The sequence below is a fragment of the Phlebotomus papatasi genome, chromosome 1 (assembly GCF_024763615.1).
Source record: "Phlebotomus papatasi isolate M1 chromosome 1, Ppap_2.1, whole genome shotgun sequence".
Classification (NCBI taxonomy): domain Eukaryota; kingdom Metazoa; phylum Arthropoda; class Insecta; order Diptera; family Psychodidae; genus Phlebotomus; species Phlebotomus papatasi.
Window position 1 is genome coordinate 40,759,739 of NC_077222.1, and position 17,807 is coordinate 40,777,545.

Below are 17,807 nucleotides of genomic sequence, written 5' to 3' on the forward strand. Positions count from 1 at the left end.
TCAGGAAGAAGCACAAAAATATGATTTTCATTCACCTAGAATACGAACTTTTTAACATAACCTCACAATTGACATTTTGAATCCAAACGGCGTTCGAATTTGAGAGATTCAGATTTGAGAGACTCTACTGTATTTGTAAAAAGTAGCAAAAATCGTTTTCAAATTTACCGGCGTCGCAAAGTAGTATATATTCAGACGTATTTCAAAAATTATTTCATAAATTAACTCCCAATGGTAGGCAAACTTGCAGAATACTTAATGTCGGGACTGAGCGTATGTATACTATAAAGCTTTTAGTAATAACTTAGAAATCACTATCCTTTTCATGTAAAGTACTTAATTACAGGTTTGCTGGGATAGAAATTGTTATACGATAAAGTGCCATCTGTTGTGAAAATGGTTGACAATCACCTTTGTTTTGATTTCCTGTAATTTTGTGTGGGGCTCCCAGAAAAGGTAATTTTACGGTATTTACATCCAATGTCTCTGGTTAAATTTACCAGAATCACGCGGAGATACTTCTCTGGCACCCATAGTACCAATTTCCTACTGGAAAATCTAAAAAACAGAGCTGTAATTCGCGTCTCCGGAACCGAGAGCAGTACCTTTCTGCAGGGACTCATCACGAATGATATTCGACATTTAGACCATGGAGGTCCAGGGATGTTTGCAATGGTACTCAACAAGGCTGGTAGAATCCTCTACGACACCCTTATCTATCGCTCAACCCCCGAAACTTTCCTGGTAGAATGTGATAGGGATATTTTGCCTGAACTGCGGAAGCACTTGCTGATATTTCGTGTCCGGAAGAAGATTTCCATTGATTCTCTGGATTCAGAAATGAATGTTTGGGTTGTTTTCAAGGCAAATGGACCAACCGGAGAGATTGGTATGGAGAAAAGTCCGGGGGAAGTGATTATTTGCCAAGATCCTCGACTTCGAGATTTAGGATGTAGAATCCTTGCTTCTAAATCTCTTGATTCTGGTCAAATTTGTCAGTCTCTGGGGCAATGTAGTGTCGTGGAGGATACTTATAGAAGTCATAGGTATGGTTTGGGTGTCGGAGAGGGGATTATTGACCTTCCACCGACTAAATGTTTTCCTCTGGAGGCAAATTGTGATTATCTTCATGGATTGAGTGTTCATAAGGGATGCTATTTGGGTCAGGAATTCACAGCTAGGACTTATCACACTGGTGTAGTGAGAAAGAGACTGATGCCAGTGAGCACAGGAGGAGAAATTCCAGATAAACCGGATGTAACAGTGGAAAGTGATGAAGGGAAAAATCTTGGAAAACTCCGAGGAGTCGCGGGAAAAAATGCTCTGGCTCTCCTTCGGATTGATCCTGCATTGTCTGCTAAGAAAATTCTTATCAGAGGGAAAGAAGTGACCACAAAGAAGCCTTCCTGGTGGCCACAGGAAGTGCCAAAAGAGAAACCCTCTCAGTAGAAGAAAAATTGTTAGAGATTTTGTTTTTGTAAATTAAAGGGCTGTTTTCTGATTATCAGTTGTTCGTTTGTCTTTTTGCAGTGGATTCATGGAAGAGGAGAATGTAGACAAGGCTGCGAAGGAAAGGAAACGACCGGAAGAGAAGCCACGAATACCCTTTACCTGCTCCGTTTGTTCAATGTCCGAGAAATGCGACTATGTTGGGAAAAATCCTCCCTTTGCTCGAAAGATTCAACTTACCGAGGATTCCTACGTCATGGTAGATCCCTTCTCACCGCCCGTTCTGGATTCTCGTGGCAAATCTGCGGAGCGCTTCCTGATTCTAGGTGCAGACTGCTGCGACTGTAAGAGAGTCGTCTGTCGCGGAAGTGAATGCAGTTTCTTCTATACAGCCACATTCTGCACAGAATGCGTCCGGAAGAGACTCAAAGAATTCCCACTGGAAGTGCAAACAAAAATTCGCAAACAACTACAGGCAACCTAGATTTTATTTATTCTTTATTCAATTGGGATTTTTTCTTAAATTGTGGATTGAGCTTTTTGGCCAGCTTCATGTTCACCGAGCTGCGATGTTTCTTGTTTTTCTGGAAGATGAATTAGTTAGAAAAATACAAATTCATTTGGGCTCAGAAAAACTTACCTTGGCTTTATTCTTCGCTGCCGGAGCTTTTGTCTGAGGCTTCTTAGATTTTTCTTCTGTCTTTAGTTTCTTTGTAAAGGGCTTCTTTCCATCCTGCAAACGCTTCACGTCTTTCTTCGCCCGGAATCCTTCGGGTTTTCCTCCTTTTTTCTTGGGGAATTTCTTCCCGGGCCTTCCCTTTTCCGGAACCTCATTTTTCACTTTAAGCTTCGCTTTGTACCTCTCCACACGAATTGGTCGATCATTCATCATGGTCTGATTGAGCTCAAGTGCCAAGCCTACAGATTCCGGATTCTTAAAGCACACATAGGCTGTTCCCTTGCATCCCAAGGGATTCCTCAGTGTCCTGACATACTTAATCTCCCCACACGATTGGAACACCTCGTAGAGATCGTCATCAGTCACGGCATAAGTTAGGTTCCCCACAAAAACCGTTCTCTTCCCATCGAAGTACTTTTTCTTGCCATCAGCCATCATCACCCTGATATGAGCATTCCGGAAGACCTTCCCACTGGCCTCCTGTGCCCCAATAGCCGCTTCATCCGTATCGAACACCAAGTAGGCTGTGACACAGGGATGATTTTTTATTTGTCGGCAATTCTGAATTTTCTGCCCATGAAAAGTTCTCAACCTGACAGTTTTGACTGTGCCAAAAGTCCCGAAGAATGTTTTCAAGTGACTCTTCTTAGTATTTACAGGAATATTGCCCACAAAGACTGTCCTACTGGCCTCAGCGGGATCATATGCTGGAGTATCTGGTAAAAATTGTCCATTTGTATCAAAGATTTCAGGAGAAAATGCAATGTAAACAACTCTAACCTTTCTTCTGTGGCTCGTCATCCTCAGACTCTTCAGACACGAATTCTTCGGTATCTGCTAAGAATTCTTTCACTACTTCCTGCTCTTCTGTTTCTACTGATTCCTCTGGATCAGATTTCTTAACTTTTTTCACTTTCTTAACCTTCTCTTCCTCTATTTTTACCTTTTTCAATTTGTTTTCCTTAGATTTGGCCATGCTGCTTGAATCTAAATTCACCACTTACCAACATAACCTCAAATTCCCAATTCCCCACTCGATATTTTATCGATATTCCAACGATATATCCCGATATTGCGCTCAAAATTCAAATAACCCAACGAACACCAAAACGTGGAGATGAAATTAAAAATGTATTTTCAATAAATTTACATTAATCTCGAGGTGAATTTTAGTGTAAAATTCAATTACAGCGGGTGAATATGAGCTATTTTTTCAGTGTCCTCTCGAGCTGCTCGGCGATGGCAGCGAGGAAGTCCTCGGTGTTTAAGTACATGCCTTCCTTGACATTGGGCAGACCGTGAATACATCCAGCCAAATCTTTGGTCATCTTGCCAGACTCAATGCAATCCACACAGGCCTGCTCAAGGGACTGAGCAAACTTAGCCAGGTCTGGGGTACCATCCAATTTGGCACGGTGCTCAAGTCCACGTGTCCAGGCGAAGATTGAAGCCACGGGATTGGTGGATGTGGGCTGTCCCTTCTGGTGCTGGCGATAGTGACGTGTTACTGTTCCATGAGCAGCCTCAGATTCAATTGTCTGAAAAGGAAATCAAATATTCAGATGATTTAATACAAAAACACATATTTTTAGTTCTCTCCAAGGACTCTCTTTTACCTTTCCATCTGGACACATGAGCACGGAAGTCATCATGCCCAGTGATCCATATCCCTGAGCCACAACATCAGACTGAACATCACCGTCGTAGTTCTTGCATGCCCAAACAAAGCCTCCTGAAGACTTGAGTCCCTGAGCTACCATGTCATCGATGAGACGATGTTCATACCAGATTTTGGCATCATCGAACTGTTTCTTGTATTCCCTGGGAAAAGCAAAGTAATTAGTTGAGGGTAAATAAATCAGATCAAGAGTGTCCTTACTTGTCAAAGATCTCTTGGAAGATGTCCTTGAAGCGTCCATCGTAGCGCTTGAGGATGGTGTTCTTTGTGCTCATGTACAGGGGCCACTTCTTCTGCAGAGCCACCTGGAAGGATGAGTGTGCGAAAGAGCGAATACTCTCATCAGTATTGTACATTCCCAAGGCTACTCCGCCAGCCTTGAAATTGAACACTTCCTCAGTGGTCACTTTGCCACTGGCTGAGGTGAAGACCAGTTCCAGACGTCCAGGTTCTGTGATCACGAGATCCTTAGCCTTGTATTGGTCACCATGGGCATGACGACCAATGACGATGGGTTGGGTCCAGCCCGGTACCAATCGTGGAATGTTCTTGCAGAGAATAGGCTCACGGAACACAGTTCCACCAAGGATATTCCTGATAGTTCCATTGGGACTCAGCCACATCTTCTTCAGCTTGAATTCCTCAACTCTCTGCTCATCTGGCGTGATTGTGGCGCATTTGATGCCAACATTGTGCTTGAGAATGGCATTGGCAGCATCAATGGTGACCTGATCATTGGTCTGATCACGATAGGGCAGTCCCAGATCATAGTACAAGCATTCAATCTTCACATACGGAAAGATCAGCTTCTCCTTGATGAAGTGCCAAATGATCCTTGTCATTTCATCACCATCCATCTCCACAACAGGCTTCGAGGCCTGAATTCTCGCACCGGAAGCATCTGTTTTTGAAGGTAAAGAACATCAGTACATATCAGAAAAAAAACCAGTGATAAGCCCAGATAAGCTTATGGTAGCTGAGATTCTTTACAGGTGACCTCGAAATGCGTGCAACTCGGGGTGCTTGCAACTCGGAATGCGTGAAAATTCGATTGTGAGTTGAATTTTGGGGGTAATGGCTCGGGCACACCTTTTAGATCAAGAAAATTTTATGAAGTCGAATTTCGGATCCCTTTCTTCCTCACATGTTTTGCATAATGTCTATCTCATTCTCTCGCACTCTTCTTCTTCTCTTAAACATCACTTCAAATTCAATTTAGCTCAATCGAATTTGGTATGCGAAAAAATGAGATAGTCATATGTAAAACACGTGAGAAAGAATGGGTTTCGAATTTCGACTTTATGAAATTTTCCTGATCTAAAAGGTGTGCCGGAGCCATAAAGAATCGCGTCGAGTAAACTGTTCTCGGCAGTCGAAATGGATGAAATTGGCTCGACGCGATTCTTTATGGCTTCGGCACACCTTTTAGACCAGGAAAATTTCATGAAGTTGAAATTCGCATCCCTTTCTTTCTCACATGTTTTGCATATGATTATCTCATTCTATTGTACTCTTCTTCTTCTTTTAAACATCACTCCAAATTCAATTTAGCTCAATCGAATTTGCTGTGCGAAAGAATGAGATAGTCATATGGAAAACATGTTAGAAAGAAAAGGATTCGAATTTCGACTTCATGAAATTTTCCTGATCTAAAAGGTGTGCCGGATTACCCCCAAAATTCAACTCACAATCGAATTTTCACGCATTCCGAATTGAAAGCACCCCGAGTTGCACGCATTTCGAGGTCACCTGTAAAGAATCTCAGCTACCATAAGCTTATCTGGGCTTATCACTGGTCATTTACTATTTTAAATAGTCTGAGTGGGGAAGATCAACAAAAAAAAGTTCATTGAAATCGGTTAATAAACATAAGTGATAGAGTCCGGTCCATATGGATATAGTAAGGGTCGGGGTACAGTGGGTTGGGGTAGAGACGGATGAGACCCATTATTAGAAAGATCGTGCTCTCAGATATAAAATAAACTAAAATTTTGTCATAATCGCTTCAGAAACACCAAAAATGCAGTCCGGTCATGACATTTTTGGTTATAGCTCGGGTCAGGGAACATCGAGGGAAGAGTGCGACCCACCATTGGAAAGCTCTCGACCTCAGCTACAACATATTAAAATTTAAAGAAAAAGCATCGTCTAGTTTTCAAAATATTCGTGATCGATTAATCGAAAATCGATTTTTCGATTAACCCATTCAATCAATGTACCAGAAATACTTGAGATAGAATGTTCATATTTTGGGATTAGTTTCCTAAAGATTAATATAGATGAATTTTTTGAAAAGAAATTTTTTTTTATCTATTATGGGGGCGCGGGGATTCGCCCTCAAACACACGTCTTAACGGTCACTGAATTTAAATTCTGTGCATTAATTCATTACAAACTCTATTACTTTAGTTAGAGTAACTATCCAAGAAAACAAATTGGCAACCAGAATTCAAATCAGGAAAGAGGATGAAGGTCAATTTTAACAAATTCGACGGGATGTCGCATTTTCCGTCCGCCATTTTGAGCAAAATTTTTGCATGACTTCACGTGAAGAGAAAAAAGAACAACAAAATGTATTCCCATCTCTGTCAGGCTATTTTTTCCAAGTAATTGAAGGACTAAAGTAACTAAAAATCCATTCCCGACATAAACTCGAATATCAATTGCCTTGTAATAAATCATCTAAAATCACTCAATTTGCGTATGATGTATAAGACCAAGGTAAGGAATGGGTTAATCGAACTTTCGATTTAATCTGATGAAATTGAGATGTCATAAGGGTTGTAGTACTCAACGAGAGCTTTCCAAAACATCAAAATTGTTCGATTTCCGATAATTAGAACCGGAAATATGATCATTTAAAAATTGAATTTTTGACCCCCTCTAGCTCGGGTCAGGGGGGTCGGAGTGGGTTAAGTTTGGTATTGATCGAAAGCTCTTAGGCCCAACTACATCATACTAAAATTTGAGATCGATCGATGCCAGGGGCTGAGTAATTGAAAAAAAAAACAAAAAAATGGGGGTATTCAAAATGGCGGAAGGGGGGTGGGGGATGGATCTGACATCACCCACTTCTAGCCGCCCATCGACATTTAACCTTTGCCGAAAACCGCTTGTCGATATCTCTCTCCAGAAGTGGTTATACGACGGACGGACGGACGGACAGACGGGACGTCCATGAAAATCGATTTTTGGCGCACATGATTTTCGTGATCTATGACTGTCAAAACGTGTATATCCAAAATTTGGGCCCGATCTGACGAGGTCGGATTTCACCTGTGACCACAAAAGCTGAGATTGTAAAGAATCTCAGCTAACACTTCTAACTGTGTTATCACACTTGCACATTAAAATTTTAATATGATTCACATTAATTGTCGCTGGTGATAGTCCAAATGTGTAATTTGTGTGTTTGAATCATTTTATATTCAAAATTTGATCTATTTGTTGATAAAAATTGATTTATAGCATTAATGCGAAAAATTAATGCGATTTTCTCTTTAATTTTTTAATGTGAAAAATAGTTATGCTTTAGGTAAATTTAAACTTATTTTTGCAGGCCAAGTCCATTTCTTTATCAATAAATAAAACCCCAAATATTAAGTGACTCAAAGACACAAATTACACATTTGGACTCTCACCACCAGCGACAATTAACGTGAATTATATTAAAATTTTAATGTGCAAGTGTGATAAGACAGTAACGAAGGGTTAATTTTTATTTCCACACGCATTTTAAGCATGTACCAATTTCCTAACAGAAACGACCGTGAAAATGTTTAATCTTTTCATTTGTATTTGTCTCTTCTGCCAATCCAAAAAAATGTGCGTATATGCGAGAAACTTGTTCCTCATTTCAACCAAAAAAATAAAAAGAATTCTAAATTTACTTCTGGACACGCTGTTGATAAATCTCGCAGGAGAGTTTGCCGTATCGTTTGACGTCAGAGAAGTTATATTTTTCCGCGAGAAGACTTGGAGTGAGAGTGGTTCAAGATTCTGGGTAGAGCATCTGATCTGAGTTTCTCAATGAATTTTGCATTTTTGAAATTTATTTGGGGCATTGCCATTAGATAAGTAAGAACCAGATGGAAAATTGAAACTATCCCAAACTGAACTTAAAGAAGATTATAAAGTTTTCATCATGTTTAATTTTATTAAAAAAGAAATGTATTTTCAATGTCATAAAAGTTGATTTAAAGACTTTAAAACAAGAATTGCTAATTAAAAGGTTTATAGACTAATTGCACTTGATTTATTCAATATTTTATTATGAGTCTTGATTTATTTTGCAAAACGCACAGCGTTTGAGGCTAATAGATGAATTAATAAAATCGAATTAAATTTATATTCAATCACTCAGAGAAAAGGAGAACCAAGATGTTAAAAATACAAGGCCCTAAAAATTTCTTCTTGGATGAAACCTATTTTTTTCTGATTTGTGCTAAATTTCAGCGATAAAATAATCGGTTACCAATCTTAAACTTATTTCATGAATTTTCTTGGATTATGATTTGGATTATGGATTTCCTAAAATAGGAAAACATCAGACATTTCTAGAAAATATAGATTAACATTGACATTGACCTTAAAATTAAGAAAATATGTCTTTCAACTAAAAAAACTTATAAATCTCAGTCTAAGAATTTTTAACTCGATTTTGAATTGCAAATTACATCACAATTTTGTCAAAAAATGTATTCTTATCATTAGTAGAGAGTCGTGTTCGAAGTAAGACATTTTTCCAAGGTTTCTCCATGATTTTCACAAATGTGGGCGTTATAGGTCAGATTTAGCACGAAGAAAACATATGGTAGAATCTACGAGATTTTAGAGCTCATTTATTTCGTTACTCCTAGGGAAGTTAGGAAATATCCAAAAATGGAAATTATGCATAATATTCTTTAATGATTTTTATAATATGCAAATATTAATTAACTAAATTAGTTGGTACAATATTCAAGGTATCCAATAATACAAAGTACACATCTTTTCTTGTTTGCCTAATCTCTTAACCCTTGAAGAACAAGTCGATTATACAAAACTTTTACACACAGAAAAATTTTGACTCTAAATTTAAGAATATTATAAGACTCCGGGAACTTAAATTGGACGTGAATCCCCGAAGCGTTTAAGTTTAGAAGCTCTGAGCGAAAGAAATGGGCTAGAATCCCTAGCTCTTTCAAGTTAAGAGATCGGGAACTTAAGTTCAACATTAGCTGAAAAATGAAAAATGTCTTGAGATTTGCACTAAATGATCAAGGATTTAGGATTAGGGCATTGGCATTCATTGGATGGGATTTGAAATTAAATTCCTGGGTGTTTGTGTTTAAGAATTTTCCATTTTTCTGTGTGTATGAGCTTGATACCCCAGGTCAGGTCAAAGCCTTGATAGACTCAGGCTACTCCTTGACAATAAAGGCAAAGGAAATTTATGCAAAGGAAAAGGATCTCTTATCGATGATCCCATAAAGCCCTCAAATGTATGACAGTTGGGGATAAATCTTTACTGCTAAATGTTACAGGCTAAAATATTCTCGAGGATCAGCCTAATGTCCTGGAGACATCTACGGCTTAAGACGAGAAACGACTTAAGATAATTATCATCAAAATAATTATTAGGGTATATTCCCATCAGTTTCACATCAAGCCATCTCTCGGCTTGAACCGTTAAGCAATCTTCAGACTAGAGGTTTAACCCAGTTCCTGAAAGTCTTAAAATCTTAAATTACGAGAAATTTTATTGCTTTTTGAGAACCTAATAAATCATTTATCTTTAATAATCCAATCCTAGGTTAAATTTTTCCAAAATAATCGTGATTGATAAGAAATTAGAGCAGTTAAGCCATTTGGCTAAGCCTTAAACTGTCTTCAGACTAGAGGTTTAGCCTAGTTCCCGAGGGTCTCGAAATCCTAAATAGCGAGAAATTTTATTGCTTTTTGAAAACCTAATAGGTTATTTATCTTTAATAATTCAATCCTAAAATGATTTTTTTTCTAAAAAATTTTGATTGATAAGAAATTAGAGCAGTTAAGCCATATGGCTAAGTCTCAGATCTGAAGCCGGCCTTAGGCCTGAAGCCCATATTAGTCTGTCTAAGGCGTAAGTCTTGAGCCCAGCTTAGTCATATGGCGTATCTAAATTCCTATCAAGTTTTTTAGAAAATTTTGCCTTAGAATTGGACATTAGGGATGAATGATCCACTAGATTCTGAAAAAACAAATAAAATAGCTCGTTATATAGAAACTGGGCTAAACCTCTAGTCTGAAGCCCGTTTTAGATTTAAATATTTCTTTTTTACACAAATATTTACTTTAGAGTTCTACAATTTGGAAAATAAATCTAAGCCGTTCCGTTCCAAAAGTTATGGTATATAAGGTTCCCAAAGTATGTATGGGGAAGTGGGGCACACTTTGAATTGAAATTGGGATTTTTTCTCTTATTTTTTAAGTGGAATTGAGCCATATCATTATGTAATTTAGCTTCTCAATCTGTTTGTGGAGCAAAATTATGATAACGCTCAATTTTATTTAAAAATGGGAGGCAAATGCCAATTTCAAAGCTGCCCTACATTCAAAGGTGCTCCACTTCCCCCTAAACAAGAAAAAGAACGTCAAAGGGTAACCCGGATAAATTGTGATAAAATGCATTTTTTCTCGAGTTCTCAGAAAATCTAGAAGACTTCTAATCAAATTTTTGTTGATAGAAAAAAAGTGTTTAAAGTCAGAAAAGGCGAACTGGAGGCCAGAGTGAACTGAGTAAATGTTAATTAAGGGGTTACGCGGATCAAAAAGATTGAAAAACACCTTCTTTGTTTTTATTCAACATAACACATTTTTTAAAATTTTTATTTAAGTTCTTAAACAAACGTCTTAAACATCTTAAACATACAAAAGCAACATTTTCTGAAATGTTCAACCGTTGGGACCTGATTTTCGGGAGCCTTTTTTGAAAACTCAAGACAAGATTTCCCAGAGTATATTCATCTGACGTCAAAAAACAAAATATTTCCTATTATAGCTGATGAGTTAAACTGTTCTTGAACGTGGTTAAGGATTCTTTTAGTTACTTTAGTTCTTCAATAATATGGAAAAATTAGTCTGACTGAAGTCGAAATATATTTTAACGCCCCTTTCTCAATTAGTTGCGCAAGTTTGTGCACAAAGTTGCGAGCGGAACGTTCGACATTGACTTCATTTTTTATAAAATTTTCCTTCATTCTCTTTCCTGATTTTAATTCTGGGTGACAAATTCTTGTCTTAGATAGGTGCACTATATAAATAAGCGATGTTTAATTAAAATAATAATAATGTAAATGAAATTCAGTGACCGTTAACATGCACTTTTGATGGTGTGTTCTTTCAGCCTTTTCAGCCCATTAATATTTTTTTCTTGTCGAAATGATCACCTATTCTATATTAATCTTTAAGGTTCTTATTTTAAAATATGAAAATTTAATCTCCGATATTTCTAGTAGATAGTCTAAATTTCTTATATCAGGTCATTTTCAGGTAATTCTTATACGAACAATATAATCTTAAAAACAAACTGAAATCTAACGAATATAAAGTGCACTATGTTATCTTTCTATAAACTCTTTTCAAGATTTAAATAGAAATTCAGAGAGTTTTTATTGATAGTAATATTCATTGTATTATCGGTATTATCTGTCCTTCTAGTGTGAAAAAAAGATCACATATGGGTTATAATCCTAAAAGGATTAATTAAAGATTTATTATTCTTATGAAAATAGATGTCCTTAAAGCTTACTTTGAGGTTTGCTTTACTTGAATCCAGTAAAAAATCTTAAGTTTTATAAAATTTCGCTCAGTGAATCAAATGAATAATGTGACGCTTTGAATGAGAATTCAATGGAACATAAATTTAAATAGTAATTCTCACAGAGATGAAAACTGTGAACTTGAATTCTTAATTTAATAGTAAAATAAATTGCACGTCCATCAAAGATCACAGTGTTCTGCAGTGTAGAAATCCACAAATATATTTATGCAAAATAATTTAATAAGACTATTAAGCATGTCTCTAGTGGAATTAAATACCAAGTTTTTTGCTCTTTTATTGCAAGCAATAAAGATCTCTTTTTTCTGATGATGCTCAAACAATCTCATTAAAAGACGCGTAAGAATTTCCGCTGAGTGAAGTACTATATGTGGTATATATCTTCAATGAAGGTCCCCTATCAATTTGTCAATTGCGCGAATACATTTGTTGATAAAATTGCTACAATTCCAAATTTACGACACTCCACTCACGCGGGGTCATGATAATTGATCATGACGCGTTTTTTTCTAGATGTCTCGCGCAACATTTATCAGTTGGTAAGAAAGTATTTGTCGCTCTCTTCCCTAAAGTAAAAAATATGTTATTTTTCCGCATTTCAAGTATATGGGAAATTTCCAGAGAATTCATTAAAATTTTCCAAAAAAAAACCTTTATCTTTGTCGCAAACTAAAAAAAAATCTCTTCTAAAGATTTTTCATTAGAAAAATGAGAAATCAATCATGAAAATTTATTCAAGATCGTAGACGATGCCACGTTTAAAATCGGATCACATGCTTTTACAACTAGATCGTTTATTAGGTGATCGTGACGTATTCGCGTGGTGTTTGCCTCGCACCTCAGAGTCTTTTGCCCACAGAATTTCAGAGGCAATTTCCCTCGTCTATCAGCTCACAGCACGTAATTATAAAAGCCAGCTATACAAGCAATTGATAAAAAAGAAACTAATTTGCCAGCACTACATTTTTGCAGATGACCTTCGAAACACAAACATTATATAATGTAAAATAATCCAGCAAAAGAACGAAAAATTTAATTTTAAACTGAAACTTAATTTTTTGTTCTGCGAGGTTTTTCCCCCAATTTCCTCATTCTCACATTCACATGACATACACACTTAAAAATAATTCTAGGGAAAGAGCCCAAAAATCCCAACAAAATACAAATTGAGATCATTTGATCGTGAAAATATCGTATGCTCTAATTTTCACAGCATCTCAATTGCACATCACCAACATCAAAAAATATTAACAATTTTCAAGGAATTAAATAACACTCTCAAAGAGGTCTCAAAAAACTTCTATCTGTCGTTTAATTCCTCCTCACTTTACATTTTTAGAGTTGTGATAAAAATCCAGTTGAATAAATAAGCAAAATATATTCAAAGCGGCTTTTTAACAGACAAACCCACTGGTGGTTGAGGGGACAGTGTTTTACGTGAGAGAACAATTAGAGAATTAATTTTCGAGACACAGACGAAAAAAAACTATGGAAGAGTGCTGAAGCCACATAAAATTTGAATTGGAGGACGAAAAAATTAAAAGGAAATCCTACTACTTTTATTGTGTGTTTATCAGAGTTGGAACATCAAAAATTTCTCATAGATTAATGATTAAGATCATGTGTAAATATTACATTGTCGTACAAATAGTAAATATTAAGGCCTCCACACATTAAGAGCACTTTTCATCAAAAATTGCTTTTTGAATGAAATTGCCCCTGCAGTGCGCTGTAGGTGGAAACGTCAGAATTCTGTCAAAAATGCTACTTTAGGTGAAAATTGCTCCCAATGTGCAGAGGACTTTAGGCTAAAATCTGTCTGGGACCAAATAGACTTCCGCCCTAGACAGACTAACGGTTTAAGCCGAGAGATGACTTAATGTGAAACTGATGGGAATATAGCCTAATTATAATTTCGATTATAATTGCGTTAAGCCGTCACTCGGCTTAAGCCGTAGGTGTCTCCAGGACATTAGGCTGATCCTCGAGAGTATATAGCCTGTAAAATTTGGCAGTAAAGATTTATGTAAAATTGGCACACACTAACGGTTTTATGGGAATTTATTTGCATAAATTACCTACAGCTCCCGCTCTCTAATCCGGATCGTCGCAATCCGGACGAGTTATCGACGGTTACATTTAAAATAATTTTGAAGTCATGTATGCATGTGTGTTCACCAATAAAAATGAATTATCCTGTGATGTTTTTGTTTAGTAAATGAAGTATAATAGCATAGAATTCTCTAATTATGTCTTTTTTAAGCTTCTTTAAAAGTCTTAATCTAATTCTACAAAAAAACATTGTATTATATTTTCGAGACGTTGAACAAATTCAAAAAATCCATCCGGATAACGAAACGAACATCTGCCATATTGTCTCCCAATCATCCGGATAACGAAGCGGGCACTGTATTGCCAAATTCTTTACAGTCAAATTTCGAGGATCAGACTGGATTTATTTGAGACCTTAGAAGACATATTTAGCGCTCTGAGGCAATCCCTGATGGTTGGCATTTATAAATCGAGTTTTTCTATAGGGCTTCTCTTGCATTATCCGATACCGAATATAAAACACGTTTTTCACGTTCATAATATCTCTCCTGAATTTTGATTTTTTGGAATGGCTAACAAACCTGAATTAGTTACAAAATGAATCGGTGAAAATCGTTCAATGAATTTTTATCGAAAAATCAATTGTATGTCGTCGATGTTTTTATAGGCAGATTTTAAAATGATTGACGTGATTGATATATTGATTTAAATCAATATTTTTTTCTCTATTTTTCTGACGAAATACGATTGCTTAATGTCGTGAAATTTTACGAAATACTGATCAAATTCCATTCTAAAAAAATTCATTTCTTAAGATAACAAAACAGTCTGCGTCATACTGTAAACTAATAAGGTTGTTCCAAGATTGAACACATAAGCAGAAGAATTCTGAAGAAAAAATTATTAATGAGTAGATAAGAAATTTATTAATAAATGTGGTGAGGTTAGGACTAATGGCCTCTACATACTAGAGAAAATTATGTCCATATTCAAGAGTTTTTCCTACACAAGTACAGGGAGTTTGCTTCAATATGAACATAAACTGCTCTAGTGTGTAGGTAGAGACCAGAAGCTTAGGGATTTGCTTCAATATGGACATAAATTTCTTTAATTTAGAGTATAGAGGCCCTAATGGCCTCTATACACTAGAGAAATTCATGTCCATATTGAAGCAAAATCCCTGTACTTGTGTAGGAAAAACTCCTCAATATTGACATAAATTTCTCTGGTGTGTAGAGGCCATAACATACCCTTTAATATGTCAATAAAACTTCGATAGAAACAAACCTCAAAATTCTCAGTTTTATACTACAAAATTCTCCAAATTTGAACGATTTCATGATTCAGGGACACAATATTTTAATTTTTAAAGTCTTTTTCTTTTTTTTTCAAAAATAAATTGCATTCGAAATTCCAAACTTACAACGATTCATTCTATTAGCAATAATAAAAGAGAAACACATAAATAGGGGAAGGCTTTGCTTACTTCGGACGACTTATGCTTCGCATAAATCATTTTTTCAATGTAGGGTAAAGTGGTACAAGTTGGGCAATGATACAATTTTGACAAGGATTTTTATCTTGATAAATTTAGTACCTCATTTTTATTTGTATATTTTTATTGCTTTAATTTTATAATTTGGTTCCTTGTGCTTCCTTGTACCAGCGAATTGTCCAACTTGCACTAATTCCAAATTATATCACTTTGTAAATGAATTTGCCCCATTATAATATTATATTTTAATAGATAGTCCAATGCCTCAAATTTTCAGAAAAGAGCTATAGGTGAAATCCAAAATGAACATAGAGAAAAAATGGAATTATCGAAGCTTGAGTCGTCCGAAGGTACACGCGCTTTCCCCTTTATTTTTCGTCAAAAAAATAAATAAAAATTGAATCACAGTTCCAAGATTTTTAAACGAGAATTTGCATTAATAGACATATTTGAAATAGTATACCAAATCTTCGGATTATAAAAAAGAAACAATTTACAAAGTCTTAAAATCTTACATCTCATTTAAGTCAGATTAATCTTAAGTGGTCTTAATACGTTAATGCAAAACTAAATACGTGCAATTAAGACAAGGGTTTTGCTCTTCAAGGATTTATTTATCTAAGATTTTCAGCTCTAATATCTCTGAAGCATTTCTAGACAGCATCATCGCAGAAATTTTGTGATGATCATAATGAAAGCTGATACAATGTGGGCGTCTTAATTAAAATACGAAAAAGATATCAGCTTAGCTACCCAGTTTTAGTACAACTTGAATACTTCGGCAGAGTCTTTTTCTCTCTCAAAGGGACGCTATGCTTGACGGAAAAAATATGCTTGCAGTGCAAGAACAAAGACGCTTTTCCACACACGGAAGAAGGAGGGGCAATATAGGGCTCCGACTGAAGGTTTTGTGAGAATCATCTGGGTGAGGGCATTTGAGTGCAGCGTGATTTCCAAGTTGAGGTTAACAACCCTTTTGTTGATCCATAACGGCAAAGAAACGACCATCACGTGAATTGATTCGTGAGTTACATTCTAAAAGATGCCTTTGGGCAAATTTTAAGGGCAATTTTGGGCTGAAACAAGTTTTTTTTCTTCATTTTCGTCCAATTTCTTTTGCACAATTCGTCTTTTGCGAACAGAACAGGTTCCCTCCAAAAGTGCATTCTCTCTCGGAGAATCTGCGTCACGAAATGGGTACAAGAACCACGATCTTGACATCCAAATGTGCAACTGAAGGACAGATCAACCTCTCATATTAATGCATCTCTCCATTTCGCATACAAAAGGCAATTTATCATTCTCAACGCGGAGGGAGAAGGCATGTTTGGAGATGTTGGAAGTTATTTTTTCCCGCCACCAGCTGCTAATGCACTTGTTAGGCTTCTATCAAATGAGTTCAAGGATACAATTCAAATGTTGCGACATTTGCATTAGGATTTTATATTAAATGGGAATTTGCGCTGTGGTATGTTGTGGCAATGCAACTGATAAGAAATGTATTTCACTAGTTTGGGCCAAAGAGGGTACAGCAAAAATAGCTCAATGAGATAATGGACGAGTGATTTAGTGCAAAAAACGTGATTGTGTCTGGATTGCCGTTGAAGGGCGTTACGACGATAAACACCGCAAATGTATATGGCTTTGCTTCCTGAGAATGCAAAAAACCAAAGAATTTCCCATTTTGGCGCCAAAAGGGTCCTAAAATCCTATCAAATGTATTGAGTATTTTGGGCAGAACGCAGAAGGCGCCAAAAAGAACCCTCAGAATTGAAAAAATTGACACTTTGACGAAAAAATACTCACAGTTCCGCCTCGAAGACGCCGAAGTGACTCCACAGGGAAGAGCGGCCACGTTGGGATTGAGGAACTTGGTGAATTTCGTTAGAGCTCGTGCCATTGCTATAAAATTTGCACGCACGCTTATTGAAAATGCAAAAAGAACAAGTGGTTGAGCGGTAATAAATGCAATATTAACGGAAATCCCGCCGTGAGATGCTTGACAGATCGTGAAACACCACAAAATTATCACACACAGAACACAGTCACTTCGCCGGTCGGAAAGAGACTGCTGAGAAGTGGCCAAAAAGATTGATTCCCCTGCCTGGGAACATTTGACTCTCTCAACGCACACTTTGACACTGCGAGAGAGTCAATAAATGAGAGACAGAAGGAAAGCTAAAACGAACAGCCGGCAATCTGTTCAGAAAGGGCTAATCATTGGGAAATATTTGAGGACTCTTCCAATCAAAATGTTAACTTTCCTGAAAAAATTTCATCAATAATTTGGAGTCTTAAAAAATCATTTGAAGGCTCGTATTTCTAATCTCTTAAGTTTTTGGGTACAAAGTTTTGCTAAAAGGCTACCTCTTGAGCTCATCGAGCTACTATACATCAATTTGAGTCTCGTGCTCTCTCACCAATACTCAAATCCTCGAAAAAGCCACTCTATGGCGCGAAAATCATGTGGTTTGGGAAGCCGTACCAATCCCCCAAAAAATCCACCAAAATTCCCTTCTCTATGAAATATTTACAACACAATACCTTGCTTGGGTAGAGTCCACTTTCAGATTCTTCCCCCCAAACGAAAAAAAAATATATGAGAAATTTAGGATTTTGCGCACAATGAAAGTGAAAATTGACGCTCCAATCC

At 36.6% G+C, this 17,807-nt stretch overlaps 4 protein-coding genes across 4 annotated transcripts; 2 read left to right on the forward strand and 2 right to left on the reverse strand.

Moving 5' to 3' along the window:
* Positions 1-220: 220 nt before the first annotated feature.
* Positions 221-2,084, forward strand: LOC129799722 (putative transferase CAF17 homolog, mitochondrial). Its single transcript, XM_055843885.1, has 2 exons — positions 221-1,459; positions 1,531-2,084. The coding sequence occupies exon 1, from the start codon at positions 481-483 to the stop codon at positions 1,447-1,449; it is 969 nt and encodes a 322-aa protein (XP_055699860.1). The 5' UTR covers positions 221-480; the 3' UTR covers positions 1,450-1,459; positions 1,531-2,084.
* LOC129810057 (cysteine-rich DPF motif domain-containing protein 1) lies at positions 1,538-1,933 on the forward strand. The gene has a single exon (XM_055860337.1). It carries the CDS (start codon positions 1,538-1,540, stop codon positions 1,931-1,933), a length of 396 nt encoding a protein of 131 aa, XP_055716312.1.
* Positions 1,920-3,136, reverse strand: LOC129799721 (RNA-binding protein 34). The gene is made up of 3 exons (XM_055843884.1): positions 2,909-3,136; positions 2,090-2,844; positions 1,920-2,033 (listed from the first exon to the last, which is right to left on the reverse strand). Exons 1-3 carry the CDS (start codon positions 3,102-3,104, stop codon positions 1,941-1,943), a joined length of 1,044 nt encoding a protein of 347 aa, XP_055699859.1. The 5' UTR covers positions 3,105-3,136; the 3' UTR covers positions 1,920-1,940.
* A 104-nt stretch (positions 3,137-3,240) lies between these two features.
* Positions 3,241-17,293, reverse strand: LOC129799720 (isocitrate dehydrogenase [NADP], mitochondrial-like). Its single transcript, XM_055843883.1, has 4 exons — positions 16,961-17,293; positions 4,008-4,707; positions 3,745-3,949; positions 3,241-3,666 (listed from the first exon to the last, which is right to left on the reverse strand). The coding sequence occupies exons 1-4, from the start codon at positions 17,052-17,054 to the stop codon at positions 3,334-3,336; spliced, it is 1,332 nt and encodes a 443-aa protein (XP_055699858.1). The 5' UTR covers positions 17,055-17,293; the 3' UTR covers positions 3,241-3,333.
* Between the last annotated feature and the right edge of the window lie 514 nt (positions 17,294-17,807).